This window comes from Adelges cooleyi, unplaced genomic scaffold, assembly GCF_023614345.1.
Source record: "Adelges cooleyi isolate 19-005CV unplaced genomic scaffold, UGA_ACOO_1.1 ACOO_flye_CR_arks_rails_tigmint_CR_PRNA_519, whole genome shotgun sequence".
Taxonomy (NCBI): Eukaryota; Metazoa; Arthropoda; class Insecta; order Hemiptera; family Adelgidae; genus Adelges; species Adelges cooleyi.
The window spans coordinates 509,929-531,689 of NW_026096208.1; the positions used below are offsets into that span (position 1 = coordinate 509,929).

At 32.4% G+C, this 21,761-nt stretch overlaps 5 protein-coding genes across 5 annotated transcripts; 2 read left to right on the forward strand and 3 right to left on the reverse strand.

Moving 5' to 3' along the window:
- Positions 1 to 3,577: 3,577 nt before the first annotated feature.
- Positions 3,578 to 5,132, reverse strand: LOC126842357 (protein C10). The gene is made up of 3 exons (XM_050579294.1): positions 4,853 to 5,132; positions 4,526 to 4,702; positions 3,578 to 4,351 (listed from the first exon to the last, which is right to left on the reverse strand). Exons 1-3 carry the CDS (start codon positions 4,893 to 4,895, stop codon positions 4,215 to 4,217), a joined length of 357 nt encoding a protein of 118 aa, XP_050435251.1. The 5' UTR covers positions 4,896 to 5,132; the 3' UTR covers positions 3,578 to 4,214.
- Positions 5,133 to 8,894: 3,762 nt separating this feature from the next.
- On the forward strand, positions 8,895 to 10,042 carry LOC126842375 (uncharacterized). Its single transcript, XM_050579325.1, has 3 exons — positions 8,895 to 9,014; positions 9,081 to 9,164; positions 9,279 to 10,042. The coding sequence occupies exon 3, from the start codon at positions 9,307 to 9,309 to the stop codon at positions 9,721 to 9,723; it is 417 nt and encodes a 138-aa protein (XP_050435282.1). The 5' UTR covers positions 8,895 to 9,014; positions 9,081 to 9,164; positions 9,279 to 9,306; the 3' UTR covers positions 9,724 to 10,042.
- A 1,640-nt stretch (positions 10,043 to 11,682) lies between these two features.
- Positions 11,683 to 15,341, reverse strand: LOC126842343 (transformer-2 protein homolog beta-like). Its single transcript, XM_050579275.1, has 7 exons — positions 15,123 to 15,341; positions 14,464 to 14,877; positions 14,148 to 14,276; positions 13,904 to 14,067; positions 13,736 to 13,819; positions 13,511 to 13,653; positions 11,683 to 12,047 (listed from the first exon to the last, which is right to left on the reverse strand). Exons 1-7 carry the CDS (start codon positions 15,135 to 15,137, stop codon positions 12,043 to 12,045), a joined length of 954 nt encoding a protein of 317 aa, XP_050435232.1. The 5' UTR covers positions 15,138 to 15,341; the 3' UTR covers positions 11,683 to 12,042.
- Positions 15,342 to 16,238: 897 nt separating this feature from the next.
- Positions 16,239 to 18,656, forward strand: LOC126842362 (dynein axonemal light chain 1-like). The gene is made up of 5 exons (XM_050579298.1): positions 16,239 to 16,336; positions 16,894 to 17,210; positions 17,294 to 17,445; positions 17,998 to 18,290; positions 18,363 to 18,656. The coding sequence occupies exons 2-5, from the start codon at positions 17,205 to 17,207 to the stop codon at positions 18,467 to 18,469; spliced, it is 558 nt and encodes a 185-aa protein (XP_050435255.1). The 5' UTR covers positions 16,239 to 16,336; positions 16,894 to 17,204; the 3' UTR covers positions 18,470 to 18,656.
- A 91-nt stretch (positions 18,657 to 18,747) lies between these two features.
- LOC126842361 (DNA-directed RNA polymerase III subunit RPC3) lies at positions 18,748 to 20,409 on the reverse strand. Its single transcript, XM_050579297.1, has one exon. The coding sequence runs from the start codon at positions 20,290 to 20,292 to the stop codon at positions 18,838 to 18,840; it is 1,455 nt and encodes a 484-aa protein (XP_050435254.1). The 5' UTR covers positions 20,293 to 20,409; the 3' UTR covers positions 18,748 to 18,837.
- Positions 20,410 to 21,761: the final 1,352 nt, after the last annotated feature.

The window sequence follows — 21,761 nt, forward strand, 5'->3', positions numbered from 1 at the left end:
AAGGTGCGCTAAAGGCGAGGCGAGCTGACTGTGTGGTGCTGACTGATTAAAAACGATATCACTTCGGTGGTGTGCACGGTGTACGCCCACGCCACCCGTCCCCCGTCCGCCCTACCGCCCCGCCCTTCCGCTCTACCCCGGTGGTCCACCGGTGGCCTCCGAAACATCCGCCGCCGCTACGCCCGTCGTTCATGGAAGAAGAGACCGTGCGCGGTGACCGCGTCTCGAAAACGCGACAGGTAACCCGGTAACGCGGCGTGGAACGCGCGGACAAAATGGTCGCCCGCGGCAAACCCACAGGCAACCGTGATAACGGTCGTGATAACACGAGTGGCGCCGACACACCTTGGGTTCGGTTTGTTGTGTAATTGTTTTGAAATCGACGCGCCTATTTTATAATGTTCAAAACCGGCGGCCGAAAACGGTAATAATAATTGAACATGTTATTACTGTTAATATCAACTTTATTCTCCTACATAATTTATAATATTATTTTATTATTACAACGTTTTGCGAGGTATAAGTAAAACGCTCGCCAAGTCGGCATCGGCGTGTAGACTTTATTTTATTTATCTTAATTAATACAAAAAGTATAAACATTTGTGAATAAGCTCTATCAGATAAGTTCTGAAACTCTTCACTTCACTTCCACACTCCGAGGTGATTTTTATTAAGACCCTAAACAACAAAATCCATCAATCCAGTACCTATCCATTAATGGCTCTGCGTGGCTAAAGAAAAATCTAGCTAAGACTGACAATTTATTTTATTCATATTTGGTATCTACTTTGTCAGTTCTTTTGCTAGTGAACTTAGAATCAACTTTCCATCTCTTATATTTTAAGAGAAAAAATTAATGATCATAGCATTTTGATTAATATTACACGGGCTGGATAATTGTTGTTTATAATAATATTATACTTGCTTGGGATACTAAAAAACCCTTAAAACTTAATAAATTAGTGCTAAATCTTTTTTTTTTGTCAGTTACGTTGATAGCTAATGGGCTAAAGTAAATAATTATCATGTACAGAATTTTTTTTTGGGTAATCAATTTTTTTTTTTTGACAAAAAAAGTGTCTTTTATTGTCGAACCGTGATGTTGACATGTGGCATGTGTTAACTTCAGTATACAAACTAGAAACCGCAATAACTGATTATAATAATCTCATTTTTTTATTAAATTTTTTATGTCTATTAACGTTGCTAAACATACAATAATAGCCATTACAATTGTGTTTAAAAAGCAATTTGCCAATGCCACCACCTTGAACGATTATTTTCATTAAAAATTTTAATCATTCTCAACAAAGTATGAGTTATCAGACGAACACAATAGAATTAATTTATTGTCATCCATTAAAAACCAAAAATATAATGTAAATATTATTAAAAACACTATTTTATATATATTTTTTTTTAATAGAGACCGGTACATTACTTGTAATGCGATTCTTGTATATTACTAATTATATTTCTCACTTTCGTATTAATCTAATAATACCTAAGCAATTAAATAATTCAATATTAATAATTTAAATATATTGTAACAATAATAATAAATACAAACATTGGACCATCAAAAATAGTAGACATTTTTTCTGGTTTTTCGGTCTAAATCGTCAAAACAACAGACCGCATGCCAACCCCTTAATGTATGATATAAATAATTTTTTAGAGTTTTATATTGTTGATTTATATATTTTGGTAATTTTTTCAGTATCAGATAGAAGTAATAAGTTATTTTTTAAATTTTAAATATTTTCACGAACCTACACCGGCAGTACTTGATTTGGGGGGGGGGGGGCTGATTACCTCAATTAATTTTTTTGGATATTCTAGTGTACCCCTACTTAAGCTTACCTGTTTTTATAAAATTGTTCAACTCAAATAAATAAAGGGGCAGATCGACCCATGTACATAAATATTAACTTAAGTTCAAGTGAGGACTGAAAATCTATGCATATGGTGTGTGTAAAAAATGAAACAGTATTTTTTTTAAGTTAAGTAAAATCGGCAATAAAGTGGTATTACATTTTGTGTCAAACATGTCCCAAACTATTAAAACTTTCGGCCTAAAACCTGAATTGTCACATTTTGATTTTTTCCACTCCTTGGTTTTAAAGTAATACAACTTCATTTTCACCACCACCAAGTGTTGAAATAAATCATACACAATACTGTGTAGTAATACTGTGTAGGTAATCTGATCAAATTTTCAGGATGACCCATATTTGTATTATAAATAAAAAATAAACTTGTTTTATAATTGTTAACACTATAATATATATATTTATATTGTAATATTTTTACATATAATATTGAGAAAAAGACGAATTTTGGCTAACTAACTAACCTTATACAATAATCGAATAATTGGATAACATAATATTCCATACATAGAGGTCATTAACACGTTCTCAGAGTTTGCCATTTGTAGTCTCTTGTAAGACAGCAGCTACTAGTCTGTTTCGTCCATCAGCCTGGAAAACAATACACAATAGTTACTAAACTTAACATGTTTCATATTTTCCTAAAGTACCGGTTGAAGTGTAGGCGTAGACAATTTTAAATATTTATCTTAATAGTTTTGAAATCCGTTCAAGGTGATTCTAATAAGACCCTAAACAACACAATGTGTTAATATCTGTTTCAAAGCTCTGTGTGTCTAAATAAAAATCCAGCTAAAATTAACAATTTTTTCAATTCATATTTTGTATCTTCTTGACAAGCTCTCAGCTAGTGATCTGAAAATCGACTTTCAATCACTTAACAGTTTAAAAGAAAATTGAAAATGAAATATCAAAATAGATTCCTTTTGTTTTTTTTATTAACATATTATATTATGTTTAAGCATATTTTTATCTTACTGTTAAGTTTAGTGAAAAATTGCCTATACAACGCGCCTTAATAAACGCTAGTGTAGGGACCTCATTTTACTAGTTAATTATTTTTTAAGATAAAAACTAGTTTCAACTATAGTAATAAACATGTTGTTTTAAATGTACTCACTCGATCGATTCTTTATAACTGAACACAAGACAATAAAAAAAATACAATGATTGAAACGTTTCATAGAAAAATATTGCACATTATTCTTATATTAGTGTTAAACAAATAAAAATGCGTAGCGACTAGCAGTAAAATAAAATATAAATATAGCCATCTAGTAGAAACATACTTATTAACACTTTGACTGCCAGTGATGCACAGGTTTTGTAATTTAGAAGAGGTTCTATGTAAATATAATTACAAACGAGGTATGCTAAATACACCTAGGCCGATACTTATATTTGTTGATGTGTCTAAATTCTAAACATAAGATCCGACACCAATTTTACTCTATTTTTGTAGTTAAATTTGAATACCACAAAAATCCGGTTTATCGTGTGTGCATTATTAATAATAATTATAATTGATTGGATCTACGCATTAAAGGTCATGTTTTATACAGGTACTACTTTTCGACAAGTACGTAGTAAAACAAATAAAAAAAGAGTAAGTACATCCAAGTAAAAAGTTGGAAATGCTACAACGTTATTACAACGCTAACAATGGTTAATAATAATAATATATGTTCGAGAAAAGCTGTTTAATTAAAATAACATCATTTAGTGTGTAAGAAAGGTTGGGGAACAACTTTTATTTAATTACCCGATAATTTAAAACAATTTAGTCCCTTTTCTTCTTCATATTTGCACTCGTTACCAAAAATGAAAATTAACATTTCCCCATTGATCGTAAGTAGTTTATAAATCGATAGTATTCTATGAATTCATTTACAGTCAAAATCTTAGTCGAATGTTGCAGTTTACAAAAAAAATTGAAATTATATATTTACTATAATTAACGAGTAAATAAAATTCATACAAAAAAAAAAATGTATTGTACAAAAATATTGGAGAAAAAAAACATATAATTTGATGAACAAATATTAGTGAGAAAAAAAAAATCCTAATGTTATAACTTATCTAATAAATTCTTAAAAATGTCTAGAAAAGCGTGTCTCCCAATAGTGAAAATATAGTATTATGGAAATTTAACTTAACTAGACTAGACATTATTTACAAATAAGTAATAATAAAATATAAAAACGTATTAAGTCTCATGGCTTGGACCGATTAGGAATTAAGTAACACAAAATAAAGTTAGTAAAAAATTGAACAGCAGCGTTTCTTATTTTGTCGAGACGGCATTTTTCATATGCAGTACGTTCAAACGTGCGATGTAACAGCGCTTGTAGAGACGTTGACTGGCGGCAAGTAGAACGATCGTATCTGGCGGTGTAAATCGGCCACAACTCTGTCGTCTTTTTCGAACGCGACGACACTTCTGGTGAACGTGATTATACCTAAACGACATTAAAAATGTTATAGGTACAGCAAAACAAACACTTTACGTGACTTAATTGACAAAAGAAGCTCTGCTTTATTGGGGAGACGTTATAAATTATAAACGACAATGTAATTAACGCAATATCATCAGCTAAGTGGTATATTATCTGATTTGGTTATAATTACTCTACCTTCTCGACCTTCTGGCAGTCCGTATTTTTTTAACACATTCATCTGAATGGAAACGACGATTGGATATACATACTGTATAACCTTTAGCATATCGTTGCCCGCTTTGGATTTTGCATCGGCCAAGTTGTTGGCATTTTCGCAATTACCCAGCGATTCCAATACCTCTGTTAGTATTACTAAAAAAAATTAAAACAAGTTAAATGTTTGAAATTGTATAAATAATATGGTGATACGTTACAACGTTTTATGGTGTAAAATATTTGTTTGCGTCACGCTATTAAACAAAAGGTAATAACGACGATCGAGTGATGCTCGATAATTAATACCTCTAATAGTGTTCGAGTCCAACTGAAACGATGCCGCAGTCATATTTGTGATTTGATTTTAAATAAAAAATAACAATATTATGTAAATCTACAATGAGTGTAGATATTATACAGATGGCTACTGCAGTATATTATGTAGTTTTGTTTTTTTAGTCTAACGATAGGAAATGTAGAAACAAAGTTATGTTTAAATCGGTTTAGGTCAGTGTAAATCAAATTAAAGAATAATATATTAAAGTTTAAACTTCAAAACGTGTGTTTGCAATTTGAAAAATATGACAAATTTACAAACAATGTGAATTGTTAAGTGATAAGAAATCCTTATCAACTTGTTATCAATATTTGTAAAAAATATAATCCAAATATTTTGAATAGTGTACTTTTAAAAATGTCATCATTTACAAATTAAAATGAATTACTATTTTATTTATAAAAAAAAAAAATACGAATTTAGCGTCAAGAAAAATAATATTATGAATGTCCAACTATAGAGCCATAATGTACTATGTCTAAATTATAAAATAAAATATACTAACAGCTGCTATAGTATAAGATTATACAATTTGAAAATAATATTATTTTTGATCGTTGTTTAAAACAATAAGTTGATATTCTTCTTCTAGGCATTTAATTATACAAAGCAGGTTGTCTAATAAGTGTGCAGTCTACTAGATTTAAAGTCTTATCCTTGAAAACATCTTTAATTTTAAGTAATTTGATAGGTATTTAAAATAATCCAACCAAACTCCCAAGGAGTTCATTCTGATGTTACTAAACCACTTTTAACAACATTTTGTCGAGTTTGCTGAATATACAAATTTCTAGCTGTGTTTTCAAACTTAATTTCATGTCGAACAAATTAGTTTGTAAATACTTGTGGTCAGAAAAATTTACTGGTTTTCAAGGTCCATCGACTGTCAGATTTAGGATGTTGACCATATGTATAAAGTGCATAACACCGGAAGCCTGTGATTCTAAATTGCCTTACACTTTGCCAGCGAAAGACCTATCATTTTCTTGTTTGTGTACATTTCGTCAATTTCTAATTCAGTAAGTTTTGACATTAGTTTGCCACAACAATTTTCCAAATTTAATACTGATTAACTTTCAAATACATACAAAATGTCATGTTCACTCATGGAAAACAAATTTACCAGAGATGAGCAATTTTCATTATTCATACTTCTAAAATGTTTTATCTACCAAGACATGTTGGTACAACTGAGTATAGTTAACACAAGAATAATAATTAATGCATTCATAAATTGAATAAATCTAAATTTGTTTAAAAAAAAAAAACCAAAGAGTTATCAAGGACTATAATAATAACAATAGCCATAAACGGTATATTTTATCCTGTTTATATTAGTTTTTCTTATTTGAAAGTGTCATGAACACAGTTGGAAAACTACACGGGCAGCATAGGCCGCCGCCGGCGATAGCGATTGCGAAACCGCCATCTTGTTGGAGGTGATCAGTTTGACCATCAGGGAAAAACAAAATTATGTCGCGACAACATTGGGATGTTTAAATGGATTCCTTTTAAATCTTAGCCCGTGCCCCAAGCCCATAAGTCAAGTTGGGTCTTATACTATATGCCATGTACAATCTTACTTTGATTCAAACAGTCTTATCGTTGAGAAATTAGCCCGATTGACGTTATTGATTCTTCGTTGTATCTCTTATGGTGCGTGTCATTTTTACTGTTAATTAGTGTCCCAAGATAATATTTGAAGCTACCCACGCGTTCAAATGTGTAATTGGCCAATTTCAATATTATTATTGTTATTTATAATACCACTTAGAATGTTTTGCTCTCCAGAGCAAAACTCTCGTGTATTTAGTTTTTTTTCTCACTGACTGATTAATCCCATCTTCTCCCCAGCTTGGATTCATTTATATAGTCTCAATCACTACTAATATTATTCCATTTATTATTTTAAAAGCGTGGCCTGATTGTATAGTATATTTTATGGGTTGTCAATTGCTGCGAAATTGCCAAATGTTTCCTCCAGCAAAAGGCTATTGATTTTTTCTCACATCCAAAAGGGTCCAGAGGTCAACACGGACCAATCGTCGCGTCGTATCCAGGGCCGTTGTTAGGGGATGAAAAACGGGGAGTAGGGGATGTAAGACACCCTCCAATCGACAAACTCAAGTATACTCGGCCGGCGCACAAAGATTTACCAAAAAGTCGGCGGCAAACAAGCCTAAAAAGTTACACGAATAATATATTTTATACATTTTGTATCGCACGTTTAAGGGACAGCCAAATTAAAATATAATTTTTTTTTTTTTTTACAGTAATAAAGTCCACAAAGCGTTGTACAATATAAACTATAGTGCCTACACGACTCGCTTATTATCCTTTTAGTAGTAGATACCTTTATTTGTATATGTAGGTACAGGGATGGACGGTATATCTAAAAAAAACGTATTTCAAATACTTTTATTTAAGGATACACATAACACATTGTACTTTAGTATTTCATTATTTTTCTGTAGATCCCTGTGAATCTGGTATAGAAGGTATTTAATAGTGGCGTTTACCCTCTGTTGTTTTTTTGACTTTCAATAATTGCCATGATATTGTAATTATACATTCGAGTCATATAAAAACATAATTTGGACAAAACACAATGGAGATATAACATAAAAAAAAACTTAATCATTACAGTTTTGGTATTTTGCTTCTGTATTGTAACATAAAAACAAACATACAAAAATATAATACTATATATTCTGTATTTTATAACTTTAGACGGGTACTTGTATTTTGTATTTAGTCGATGAAAATACAGAATACTACATTTACTTATATATATTACTCGTTTTTATTAAAATTTCTTTATTTTTTTAACCTAAATATGAAACGTTTACTGAATGAAACGTGATAAGCCACAATTTTGTTGATAATAACCTTTTTTTAATAGGTAAATATTATGTTCTGTGGCTTTTTACTTTTGAAAAGAGTCAAACTCGTACGGTGGTTCATTTTATCGTGGCGATTCAAACTATTACAACAAAAGTACCTATTAATTATTTATACATATTATATTATTATAAACATTTGATTGAAAGTGTTAATATTTAACACAATATATTGGTAAAGAAGTTTTGATTTAGGTACATCATTCTATTGCAGCCAACGATTAAAACTCTTATCTGTTGGTTAAAAAAAAAAATATGAAAACTTGATATACAAAAAAGTTAGTACATAAATAAACGCTTCGATGCAAATCTGTGGGAAGTATGTATAAACCACACATAGCAGCCCAAAGACTACATTCGGTCAAAGTGTAATATTTTTCCCTATTTTTTTTTTTTGGTTTTTCCTTCATAAAAAAAAAAGTTTGACTACAGATTTTTGAAGAAAATACGTTTATGTACGTTCTAACCGTACATCTTGTTCTAGATTAACCTTTGGTCAAATTGTTTACACCTTATAGCCCAAAACACACAAATTTGTAACTAGTTGGACTATTTTGGAAAAAGTTTTAGCACCGATTTTAATCATTTGAAAAATATACAATAACTTTTCGGGTGTACACGTCATTGTAAAGGTATACAATACCTGCTCGGCTATCGCGTCCAAGCTAACAATGTAAACAAGTATATAATATAGCGATAAGAATCAAATAATATATTTTTTCCAAGTAAAGTAGTCGTACGCGAAAAACAGGTTATTTTTAATTTCCCCAAGGTACACCTACCGTTTGGAAGTATACCGTTTTTTTTTTCCGTCCCCCTTAACAATGTCAATATAAATTTGTACAAAACATACATTGTTGTCCATATAAATTGAATTCAGACCTGGCGAATGGCGTCACTGCGAATTTAATTTAAAATCTCCAACAAACGGGTGTATTGTAATCTGTAGACTCGAAGGGAGGCGGCAAGCGGGGTGGTGACAAGTAGAGGGGGGAGGGGGTGGTGGTGGTCGCGGGGTGCGCAATATAATAAGATCAAGATGGCGGCGGCGGCTGCGTTCGGCGCCGGCGGGTTAGCCGCTGGACCTCTATCGATTGCAATGTTGCCAATTCTTTTTTTGCCCCTGTCTTATATATAATATACTTACTTACACACTTACACGAACTTCCAACACCGTTCGCGGACTTCAGTCGAGTTCAACCCGCGGACCGATAGAGGAGACGTTCGCTCGGTGAGTATACTGAGTACACCTAACGGTCGGTTTATTAACACTTATACACACGGTTTTTGTTTACAGCTGTTGTCCATTTGAATAACACCAATTATTACCCAACTCCAATATCAAACCGATTCAAACCATTATTATTATTATTTACTCAAGGTAAGACCTTTGAAAATTGGATATGTATTTTTTTTTCTCACCTAATTGCTGTGAGTCGATATTAGTCTGTAATTACTCTTAAAAAAATTAAAAAACCTACCATTAACGTTACAGTGAGCCGTTGTCGCCGCCTTCAGTGGACATGCCGTCAGTAGCCGCCGCTAGTGAACTGTCGACGGTTTTCCAGTTCCGCGTCTCGCTGTTGAACAACGAGTTCGAAGTGTGGAGAAGCGTGCAAATGCCCAGTGACTTCACGTTCCACGATCTGCACGCGGCCATTCAGTTCGCCATGGACTGGGAAGGCGTCGACAAGGATAATCATTTCTTCGAGGCAATCGACAACTTGGACGGCACTACGCACACAATCGGTTCGCCGGGGCCCTGCGTGTTCGATGAACGCACGGTGAAGCTGAGCGATTATTTCTTGGAAGTCAACGACTCGGCCAACTACTATTACGACTACGACACTGCTTGGCTCCACCGTGTCGACTTGGAGAAAATATTGCCGGCCGGCGAGGACAAGGTGTATCCGGTTTACGTCGAAGGCGTCGGCCTTTAGATCCGGCCAGCGTATGGCAATGTTTTCAATATTAATCCGTATGTATGTGTGTGTGTTTAGATTTCGGTGTGCTTTAACTTCTTTACGTGTGTGTTTGGAAACTTTATTCTTTGTGTACAAGGTGATTGACTTAACGCAACACATGAGGCAATCGTTCATTTACATTTTACTGTAACGCGTAACTTTTTCCAGAATTTTCTGACTAAATTACCGTCCGAGCTGGACGATCGTCGATTAGTATTTTAAAAATATTACGTTTACCTAAAGATAGTCGTTAGAAAATAAATCAATAAAAATACTTATAACGGAACAAATTCGGTGTCTCGAGTTAAGTCGATTATCCTTTTAAAAAAAAAAAAAATGTTTTAAATCGGCTATCGTAAAATAAAATTATTCATTTTTGTTTGTATTTATATTCTTTTTAAGATTTCAGTACTTAATTTTAAGTTAATTGTTTTTATATAAATTTACGCACGAGGAGAAAATATGGGTTCGATAGACTTTTTTTGTTTTACAACAAATAACAGCTAACATACAGTACAATCGAGTACAAGTATACAAGAAAGTACAATTCCATTATAAATAAAATTTAAAGAATTACTATTGTTATGTTATATTACTAAGTTTTAACATTTGTAACTCTTTTTTATTAAAAAATAAAGCTCATCAAAGATTGTTATTCCTGTGATCTGTACATTTTATTATACTTATTTTTTTTTTATATATAATATAAATATAGGGATTTTTAAGATGTATAATTTAAGCTCTTTGGTAACTCGATGACATTTTTTAATAAATTATTGTACGCGACATTTGGTTTGCGAATTCTTCCGAAAAGTTGTTTTAATAACAACTTCAACGGTCTTCCCATACGGTTGTACCAACGTTAACACATTTTTCACTAATAATAATAATAATCACAAGAACTGATAATTATCTATTTACATTTTTTCTTTTATAGTTTATATATTTTTATCATTTCCTTAAAACTATTTATATTGTTATTATTTATTTATATACATTTTTTTTTTTACATGCTGTCATAAGTTTGTTTAATATTGTACTTTAAGCGTATCTGTACATTGTATTTACGATGTGATATCCATCGATCTCTATTGGTTTTCTTAATTCTTTCTATCGTTTCACGAATAAAATAAACAATATATTTTTTTTTTTTGTTCAACTTAATATCATCGTTAATATGTTGTACACGCAACAAACATTCGTGTTGCTCAATTATTGTTATTATTTTTCTTGTTTCCACTATACAATTGTCTGTAAAAATAGATAATTTATCGTAAAAAACAATAATATTAATTTTAAAATAAATGTTTTTCCTAATTATTCTTCCGACTATAACTTCGATAACGTCAATTGTGCAATCGTAACGTTTCTCGTTTATTCTTAAAGGGTATTACATCTGTTAAAGCGTTACGATTTCTTCGGTCCCTATATTTATGTGATTTTGTTTTTTTAACAAATTCTTTTGAAAAGTTTTTTAAAATATATCATTAAGGTCGTGCATTTATTAATAAATAGTACTCGTTTTATAAATACAACTATTATACATTTATTTATTTGCTTGGAATGTGAAATTTTAAAATGTGTGCGTATTATACTTATTTAAAAATATTCTAGTCATTTGTGGTTGTGTGTGTGTAATACAAAATAAAGTTTGAGATCTCAATAAACTCTTGATTTGTCTATCAATTAATGTTTTAGTTATTACCTTAAGGTTGATAAATAAAAAAAATAATGGTATAAAGATACATAATATAATATATTATAAAATCAAATTACACAAAAATTATTTCAATACAAAATTTTAAATTGATTTAATATTAAAAAAAAAAAAAAAATCTACTATCAGTCAATCGATACACACTTATATTTAAATTTTCATTTACGACAATTGAAATTAAAATTTAAAAAAATACAAGTTGTTAAGTTTTTCAGTCGTAGATTTAAAAAAAAAGAGTTAACACACATTTCATACAATTATAAGATAAAGTTTAACTCGAAAGCGATACGTATGAGTCTTTAAGAAATTTGTCGCAGAGTTAAACTATATTGTAAAAAAAAAAATGAACACACAATTAGTTTTTTTTATTATAAATAATAGGACAGAAAATATTAAGAAAATGTACTAGACGAGACGTACGTGAAAAAATTGGAAAAAAAAAAAATGCTAATAATTTAATTATTAATTTAAATCGACCGTCTTCGATCGGTGTTTTGCTTGGTCAGCCGAAGGCTCTTCTCTGATAATTGTAACGCAATCCCTAGCTGTCAAAGAACTTATCTTCTCAAACACTTTTCTTACCCTTGAAAACAATAATAAGAAAAATTAAAAATATAAATATATATATTTAAATATATACTTTTTTTAAGGATTACTTTTTAAATTTATTATTCATAATAAGTTTTAAAAACCTTTAAGAGTTGAAAATGTGTCGTTAAGTACTTAGGGAATGGACAAAAAGCCAAACAAGTATTTGAAATTTAATTTTGAACCTTATATTATATTATATTATATTCTTTAAGTTAAAATATATTTTTTTTTTTAAATGTTAACATATAATATTTGAGGAAAAAAAAAGGTAACGTTAAATAAAAAATAAACCGACTTAAAATTTGATATGCAATGGAAAATGTCATCTTAAACAGGATAAGATGTTAGATAGTTTCTAACAAATCAATTATAGATTTTTCTTTTAACAAGTACGTACGTTAAAAAACCTTTTAACAACTTTAATTGGTTCCAAACAAAATATGATTAATATTTTCTATTATCCGATATGTTCAGTAATGTTATTTAACGCTTGAATTGCTTAAAAATCAAGTAGAATTTGTTTAGAGATTAAATTTGACTACTTTAGTAATTGAGATTCAATTTTGATCCTTGTAATATATTGTGTTTTTATTAAGTTATTTTTTTTTTTGGAAATTTATAAGTTTATATGATGGACATAATATTCTTTTCATCAGTAAAAATTATTATCACATTTTACTTACAATATAAATCCAGCAGAAATTCTCTAAAATGAAAATATTGCAGTTTTTTTTTACTTTATCATAAGGGTAGTATTTTGTAAAAATATTTTTTTTACTAGAATTTCAATTACTTTATCTTTAAATTGCCGCTGTAATAAAATTTAAGAAATATAATATAGATAAAACATTAAAAAAAATGAAAACCATTTACATTTAAACAAATTATTATTATTTTTAAAATCTGTAATGTATCTATATGAAATCATCATTCGGTAGTACCTTATTGAAGAGAACTGTACAAAACCGTTTTAATTCCAGATTGAAAATGAAAAAACGTTACGTTCGTTTAACAATTTATTATTTAAAATTTAATTTTCACTTCGATGCCAATCTAGAGGGACATTCGATTAACGTAAGATTTTTCCAAGAAAATAAATAGTGAATTTACCATTTTATTTGGCACATTTTTGAGCGCTACCCACTTTGAAAGTTAACAATGATATACTAAACATTTTGATAAAAATAAAAGTGGAAACTGTCGGTTTTAGTCCTACATTTAAAACTGGATTCTACTGTATAAATTATTGTCTACAGAAACTGCAAACTAAACCACGCATTAATTTTTATTGTAATTCAACACAAAAATGATCAACTAGTCAAATTTAATCTCTGCGTAAATATTGTCATTGATTTTTAAGCCATTTGGGTCTTAAAAAATTATGTTACGTTTTTAACGAGCTAAATAATATTAAATTAGTGACAATAATGGGCATAACAAATTATCAGAGCTTACGCGGAGAGTACGAACGTGAATGAGATCGTGCGTGGTATGGTTTGGCTTTGTAGTATGACGGCGGCGATCTATCGTCTCTGTAGTTTCCACGACTACGGCTGCGGCTTCTGTCTCTATATCTGCCGTCATAATAATCACTGTTGCTATTATTAAAAAAAAAAAAAAAAAAACAATTAGCAAAACTTATCGGGTCTCATCAAAGTGAATACACAACACGATACTCACTGATAATCCCTATCCCTGTCAAAACGACTTCCCTGATAGCCCCTGTCGTAACGGTGTCTTCTGGTCGGCCTTCTTGTTCTATTTCTAAACAATAATAATACATAGGAAAATAAAAAAACATTAAATAGCGCGTCGTAATGTTTCGACGTAAATAATTATGTTTCGCACCCCATGTAAATTCCGGGCGTCGGAGTGCGTGGACGATGTGTAAGAGAGAAATCTACACGAATCTCACGTCCGTCGATTTCCATTCCGGTACACCCGTCTTTGGCTTTCTTGGCCTCGTTGTAATTCTTGAAATACGCAAAACCAAAACCTCGAGATCTCCCAGTCTGCAAGTTGAACATATAAATATTAATAATAAATGAGCGCTATTGTCGACAGTTTTAATTTCGGCCAATCCATTTCTCACTTTAGCGTCGATAATAACCGAAACTCTCTCGATTGCTCCGTATTTTGAAAATATATTGTACAGTTGATTTTGTGACGTGTAGTGGTTCAGCCCAAATATGCCCAAGCATCGGTTCGCCTTGGAGTTATCCTAGAAATCAAAACGTACGTTAGGGTTGGGAAAATATCTGTAAGGCCCTACGGATGCTGCAGTCTGATCGACCCGACAAATAATTAGCTGTATCATCTGTAGAGGCCTTAAAAAGGAAAGCGTACGTATTTGTACAAAGTAAAATTGTTACGTACACCTTTTCGGCGTCTAAAACAACTATACTTACGTATTTGCTACGCCTGGAGCCCGATCGACGAGAACGATGACGGCGGCTGCGCCTACGACGTTCACGAGAACATGAACGAGCCCTGGATCGCGATTTAGAACGCGTTTCGGATCTGTTTCCGTTGCGACGACCGGGAGAATGAGTTTTCGACTTTGAACGGCTTATGGATCTGTTTCCGTTGCGACAACCGGGAGAAAGAGTTTTCGACTTTGAACGGCTTTTGGATCTGTTTCCGTTGCTACAACTGGGAGAATGAGTTTTTGACTTTGAACGGGTCTTGGATCTGTATCCGTTGCGACGATTGGGAGAATGAGTTTTTGATTTTGAACGTGACGACGAACGACTGTTGGATTTACATTGACTGGCCGATTTATTGGGCGACAATGAACGCGACTTGGATTTGTTTTCGTGGTCCTGAAACATGACGGTGTTGTTGAAGCGATATGAAACTACAGACTATAATAGCTGTAGCGTTGATTATTGACGTAACTCGTTGTTAGTCGCTCGTAGGCCAAAACGACCGCAGTCACATTTAAGTCACACTGTTTCTCAAGGAATCAAATGTACACCGGTCACGCTTTGTTTAGGTGTGACCAAAAAATCGGGCGACTAACGAAGGGTTAAGGATCGACATAATATTTTTAAAAGTATTATCTCACCTCGGCGTTGCTCATGTTGTACGATGTCGTGTAGGATTTGTTGAGCGACTACACTACTACTAAGAAGAATGTTATAACAAAAAAAAAAATATCACAAACCGAAATTTAGAACGTTTAACGTTGAGTAGAAATAAAATAACACTACCGTTACTGAATAATTATTATTGATTACACACGGGCAATCGTCAAAGATTGTCCGAGAGCCGAGAACAAAATGGAGCCGGTAGTTTTCGAACAACGGCTGTTTGCCGTAACGTAAACACGTCCTCCGCCGTCCACTGCTCCTATCAATGGTTGTGCGTCATTTCATACACTGCGTGACCAGTGTGGCCAGATAAAAAAAAAATTCAATGAAATCTTCGCTTTTCCGGTAACCTAAAAGAAATCTCCGGGATTCTCGCAATTCGAATAATGTTTTTTAACATTATTCCGCGCGTTCGTATTCGTATACCCAATTACTGAATAATTATAAATAGTCCAAAAATAAATCGTTCTTGATCGTTCACCGTCACAGGATGGATAAATATTAAGCAGAAGGGTATCATTTTCAATGTAAACAAAAAAGTAAAAAATACAATCTGTATAAAATATTACACAATACAGGCATTTGTGTTAAAAATTAAAACATTATATGCGTATAGTGGTGTAGCCTTTAGAAGATGGCCCCGTGTTTTTTCGTGTCATAAGTATCTTGTCATTCGTATCTTCCCCGTGTTAATAATTTTTATCAGTGTCCCGCGGCCCGTGCGCGAATAAATTCCCATTGTTTTGAAATTTGGCAGTTGGCACGGCTGTTCGTCCTGTGTTTACATGCTCCTCGCCGCCGCGCCGTACGCTCGCTCTGCTTTGATCTGCTCAATAGTCGAAAAATTCAAGTATAGGTTATTCAATTTTTTTCCTTAAAATTTATCAACTTTATTTGAACTAAGTTTTAGAAAATTATTCAAACGTTCTGAACAGTTGTTTTTATTTTAGTTTTTTACGTATTATCGTTTTTGTCCATTAATTATAATACAATATAAGACAATTTTTTTGCAATTATTCAATGTGACATTAACAAAAAATTGAGTCAATTTTGATTTTTTTTAAATAAAAAAATTGAATTTGTTACTTTGAGTTTTAAGTAGACGCAATATTTAAGGGAAAAACGATTCTATTTAACTTCGACCGTTTTAATTTATGTATAAGGCATTTTAGTTGTAAAAACAAATAAGGTATGAGCATTTGGCTGGTCCAATTAAAATTCTGTAAAAAGATAAGGATTATTTAGTCACATATTTGATCATGTTGACATGTTTTAATGAAAAAAAAATAATTTAAAAATTTTTAAGCGCTTTATTATTATGTTAAACTGATTAAAGCATAAATCTTTAGAAAATTCGTTGGGAATATTATTTTTTGTGATTTTAACTTAAAATAAAATAATGATATAGTTTTGACACGGTTTTATTGATTCTGGCCACAAATACACTTATACAGGGTGGTCAAAATACCTACCTATAACAACAGCTTCTGTTTTATTGTATTCTCAAAATTTAAAGAAGCTCTTAAATGGACTGCATTTACAAAAGTCCCATTCGTTGCCGTTTGGGCACTTGTATCTAATTAGGTTAGATTTAAAAAAGTATTTCGATTGAGTATCGTTTATTAATAAAAAAAAAAAAATAGGTTGACTACAGAAATTTGCAGCTAATTCGACCAATTTTTTACAGATTTTAATTTGAAAAAAATATTAGTATACTTTTTGATATGTTTTTCTCGATTTTGAAAGGGAAGGGGTGAACTTCAACAAGTTTTTGGCCACACATAACAAACACAAGACAAGAAAAATGAATAACATTAAAACGTATATACAGGGCGTTTGTTTTTTATGGCTAATTTAAATCTCTGTATAGATAGCTGTACTTTGGGACACTCTGTATACACCTATATACCTGTATTTACTTTACCTGACGATAATTGAGTTTTTTAATAATAACCATAACAACCGAAGTTCAATATTTAACGTTTTGTACACAGTAAACATAATAATATGATATTTTATCGTTGAATTCTCGAGACTGCGTGGACGCAATTTATATAATGGGAGTGAGTTACCTACTCTAAATTAATCTGATTGATTTTTGATTTTTTTTCTTTTGTACCTACTAACCTTTGGCTTTGTTTAGTAGGATTTGAAAGCGACCACGATTAAGGACGCGATAAAAAAATGGGAAGACGAAAACAAAGAATCTGCGACAGAGGCCAAATCGGTCGGTCTCCAATTTCAGTGGCCTCCCATTGAAAAAATGGACAGTAGTTTGTCTGTTTTGGTCAACTGCGAGTAAGAATCGTTCAAGTCTATAATATAATATTGTGTTTAAAGTCCTATAAAAAATCCTTTGAAAAACACTTGCCAAGTCATGGCCGGCTTGTGGACTTTCTTGATTTCTAGAGAATTATTCACAATAAATGGTACCTCTATTCGCCATCTTTTTAAATTCATCTAAATTATACTACACAAAATATGAAAGTTTAGAATCAAACTATATCAGATAGAGTTCAGAAACTCTTCCATTCAATTCTATATATTTTGGTTTTTTCCCTCTATTCACAACAGGCTCTGTAAAATATTAAACCAGCGCCTTATATTTACCTAAAGTTCTCTTCTGGGATGTGATAATATGCAACAAAAAGGTGAACAATGTTTTGTGCTAAAATAAAAATATAATTTTTTTATGCATGGTAAAAAAAAATAGTACTTCTCTAATGATTTTTGTTTTTAAGCAAATACCTACCTACTCAATTTAAAAAATGTAAATAAGTATGAAAAATAAATTTAAACCATTCAAATCCGGACTCGAAAAAAATTATCTAACCCCGTTGTTTTTTTTAGAAAACTATCGTTGAGTACGAACATGATCGAGAAAATTAACGGACTGTCGGCTTTGCGTAATCTGAAAATCCTATCGCTCGGTCGGAATTACATCAAGGCTTTCACCGGACTAGAAGCGCTGGCCGACACATTGGAGGAACTATGGATATCGTACAATTTCATCGAGAAAATGAAAGGCGTTTTGGGCATGCGCAAGCTCAAAGTGTTGTACATGTCCAACAACATGGTCAAAGAATGGGCCGAAGTGAACAAGCTTGCCGAAATGGAAAGCCTTCAAGATTTCCTATTTGTCGGTACGGGGTAGTTGCATTGCCATTGTTATCATTTAGTAATACTAACTTGAATATTTTCTGCGGTTTTCACAGGAAATCCTCTTTTTGAAGCGTTGGACGAAAGCGTATGGCGCAGTGAGTGTATCAGAAAGCTTCCCAAATTAATCATACTGGACGGTTTACCAGTAATTAGAGATTGAACAAAAAAAGAACACTTTTGGAATTCTAACCAAATATTTTCAAACGCAATAATATGTAAATAGTCAAAAACTTAAACGATAATATAATAGCAATAGTTATAGTAATACAATTTTTTGTTAACGACTAAAAATCATTTACAAGATTGTAAGTGTTTACAGAGTACAAAAAAGGATAGTTTAAAAAAAAAAAAACGGCATTTAGGCCAAAGTTGGTGTGCCAATATATATATATATATATATATGTATCATTATCACAGATAAAACTATAAATCGTTATGTAGTAAGTAAAAAAAAAAAAAATTGTAATTTGTAAACAAATTTTCTAATAAAGTTAAAAACAAAATATGATATACAAAAGTTAGGAATTTTTATTTTGCGGTATCGCCTATTTCTTTGTATCGTTTGTACATGCTAAATAAAAATAAACATTCGTCTAATCGCATTATGTTTAGTTGACATTTGCGTAATAGTCTTTTGATAGACTGGATCAGTATTCTTTCGCTCGGAGAAAACAAATTGTCCATGGCTTCTTCGAAGAAAGCGTCGTCGGCTTCTTGCATCCCTTGAACCATACCATCGAAGCGCGCTTTGTTCTTCAACAGACGTTTGTTGTCCTCACAAGTTTTGAATTTCCACGTCATACAATTGCCAATCATTTTCAACACTTCTTCGGTGAGTTCTTGGTGCAACTGACGGTCGTTCAAATGATACAAATAAAACGATTTCCCGTCGTTTCGTCCAATACGAGTGTTGGGCTTTTTCAGTTCTTGAACTTGCAAATAGTTATTCATGAACAATTCCGAAGTTAACGTTTTGGTTTCACGGTCGGGTATCAGCGCCGTCTGTTGGAGGCGTTCCAGTTCCAACAGTTTGTGTGTTCTTGTCGCACGGAAAAGCCTAGCCGAATTTTGACCAAATTTATAACTGACCATTTGATCGATTAACGATTCGTTTAAACAACTCACCGCCTGTTTGAAGTTCACAGTAATATTGCACATAGTGCCGTACGACTTGGACACAAATTTAGTGGGATCTTCTTCGATCATTGTTATGTATTCCAGTAGATAATTCTGGCCAACGGTCAAATTACTGCGGATCAACTGCAACGGTATGGGATTCGAAACGGGTGAATAATTGTCAGCGCATTGGTTCAATATGGTTTTCATGACGTCGCCGGCAACGACATCTTCCAACGTCCTGACGACGGCGTCGACGATCAATTTGTTTCTTATGTCTAAGTGAAATTTATCAAAGTTCACGTCGAACAGAATTTTCTTTTCGTCTTTGTGATTTTTCGCCGGAGCCGTAAACCGTTTGTTCGACTTCACTTCGGTCCACACCACGTACGTGGGCGTCCTTTGGAAGTATTCGTTTTTCACCAGCTCCACCGCTTTCTCCCAATAGTCGTCGAATTCGTTGGCCGCCTTGTTGTGCGTTTTCAAACACTCGCCGACGATTTTCGACAGCGACGCCCGACCGAGACACAGCAGACTTTGGACGAGCTCCCTGTGAGTGTCGCCAAACTTCCTTTTGATGATCGACAGATATTTCGGATACCTCAACACCAACATCACGTTGTCCGTGTTCAATTTGTATTCTATTTGAACGGAATGAACGTTGCATATGGCCGACACGAAATTGAACTGCAACAATACGACGAGGGCCTCTTGGATGGTCTGCTTGGTGTATTTGCCCGCCAACAAGGAAGCCAAAGTCAACAGAGATTTTTGGCCCCATTGCAACGGTTTGACGATTTCGGCCATGTCCCGACCGAAGTAATCACGCAGTATAGACGAACAGATACGACAGAAGTCCGTTGACATTCTGAACGCGACGGTTTTGTATTTTACTAAAAAAGTTCCAAAAAGGAAACAAACAAAAACGAATCCCTTCGTTAAATTTTAAATTATTATTATACGAAGTACAATTAATGTGGTAAAATTTACAAATTCAAACGTTGTATCAACATTGACGGTGTATATCTCTGATAATAGAATATGGTACTGTGATAACAGAGACGAAGTAAACAGGTATGTCGGCGACTAGTGTGTTATAAACTCACAACATGGCCGCCGACGTTATCCCGTAAGAAATACACGGCCGCCCAAACAACACCGGCGGCCATTTTGCGCTCACCGCGAAGCGCCGACATACCTGTAACTTTTTTTGGTCACCTCTTACCACGATTATCAGCATTGGTGTTATCAGTTATCTTTGCTTATTTGCCCGGCGGGATTTAGTGTTTACATTTGAAAAAAACTTTACTGGCCTTTATTGATGGAATTATAGATGATTTTTAAAAATGTTCAATAAACATCAATTATTACTATTAATTTTTAAAAATTCCTATTTACAGGAGTTAGGTTAGGTATATTGTTTTTCGTTTAGACCTAGCTTTAGCTTAATAACCGGTCAATCAAACTGCACCGATAAAAACAATTCAACATTTTTCCCATTTTCATACACTAAGTCAAAACTTAGTCACGAGAATCGAATTGTTTTGTTATCTGTGCTATATGATATTGTTCATGTTTGTATTTGCTTTATTTTTTGTTATAACATATTTATTTTAACATTACAACCTTGTGGACGTGGAAAAGGGAAGCATGTTCTTTATATATTTTGTATTATTTTACTAGCTAAATAAACGAGTTCACAAACATATTCATTTGCACATAAATTAGCGCTGTAATTTACATTATGGTTTGGGAATAAAGGTAATTTTTTCATCATTTTATTAACCAATGATTAACTGAGACTCTCCTTAAACAATTTAGAAAAAAAATGTCCACATCTCTCTGCCTTTTTGTTTTATGTTAGGTATACCTATTTTAATATTCTTTTACTATTTTAGTTTAATTTGACTAGTCTCTTAAGATCTTAATAAAAATTGAAGAAGTTAATTTTTTTAATCTTTAATATTTTTCTATTTTTTTCAATTCCTCGGTGTTTGTTAAGAAATTTACCTAGAGTGAGTATTACTCTATACTTAGGTGTTTCCAGGAAAGAATATCGACGAAAAACGACAAAAACTTGTGAAAATTACTATAAATTGTTTTTTTCTAGGTATAAATAAACGAGAATCATACCTATCGTTCAATGCGTTGTTTCTCGTGTCTTTTTCGACCACTTAAATTTATTAAATAATTCAAGGGGTTAGTGGATAATGGTGTTAACTGACGATTTCAAAACTGTTCAGGAGGCAACGTTTCATAGTCAATTTTTTTTTAATTTTCAAGCTCGACACACATATTTCAACCGCTATAATATTTTTAACACTGTATACATTTAC

Bases quoted from the DNA above. Each gene is read 5' to 3' on its own strand.
- LOC126842343 (XM_050579275.1), bottom strand. The intron at 14,068-14,147 runs GTGAGAAATGGA...TTCAACTTGCAG, and splicing joins CGGTTATTATCGACGCTAAA to ACTGGGAGATCTCGAGGTTT. The intron at 13,654-13,735 runs GTGAGTATCGTG...TTTTAATAATAG, and splicing joins GACAGGGATAGGGATTATCA to CAACAGTGATTATTATGACG.
- LOC126842361 (XM_050579297.1), bottom strand. From the start codon at position 20,292: ATGTCAACGGACTTCTGTCGTATCTGTTCGTCTATACTGCGTGATTAC.
- LOC126842362 (XM_050579298.1), top strand. The intron at 17,446-17,997 runs GTAAGAATCGTT...TGTTTTTTTTAG, and splicing joins TCTGTTTTGGTCAACTGCGA to AAAACTATCGTTGAGTACGA. The intron at 18,291-18,362 runs GTACGGGGTAGT...CGGTTTTCACAG, and splicing joins TCAAGATTTCCTATTTGTCG to GAAATCCTCTTTTTGAAGCG.
- LOC126842357 (XM_050579294.1), bottom strand. From the start codon at position 4,895: ATGACTGCGGCATCGTTTCAGTTGGACTCGAACACTATTAGAG. The intron at 4,703-4,852 runs GTATTAATTATC...AATTTTTTTTAG, and splicing joins GGACTCGAACACTATTAGAG to TAATACTAACAGAGGTATTG. The intron at 4,352-4,525 runs GTAGAGTAATTA...AATGTCGTTTAG, and splicing joins ACTGCCAGAAGGTCGAGAAG to GTATAATCACGTTCACCAGA.
- LOC126842375 (XM_050579325.1), top strand. From the start codon at position 9,307: ATGCCGTCAGTAGCCGCCGCTAGTGAACTGTCGACGGTTTTCCAGTTC.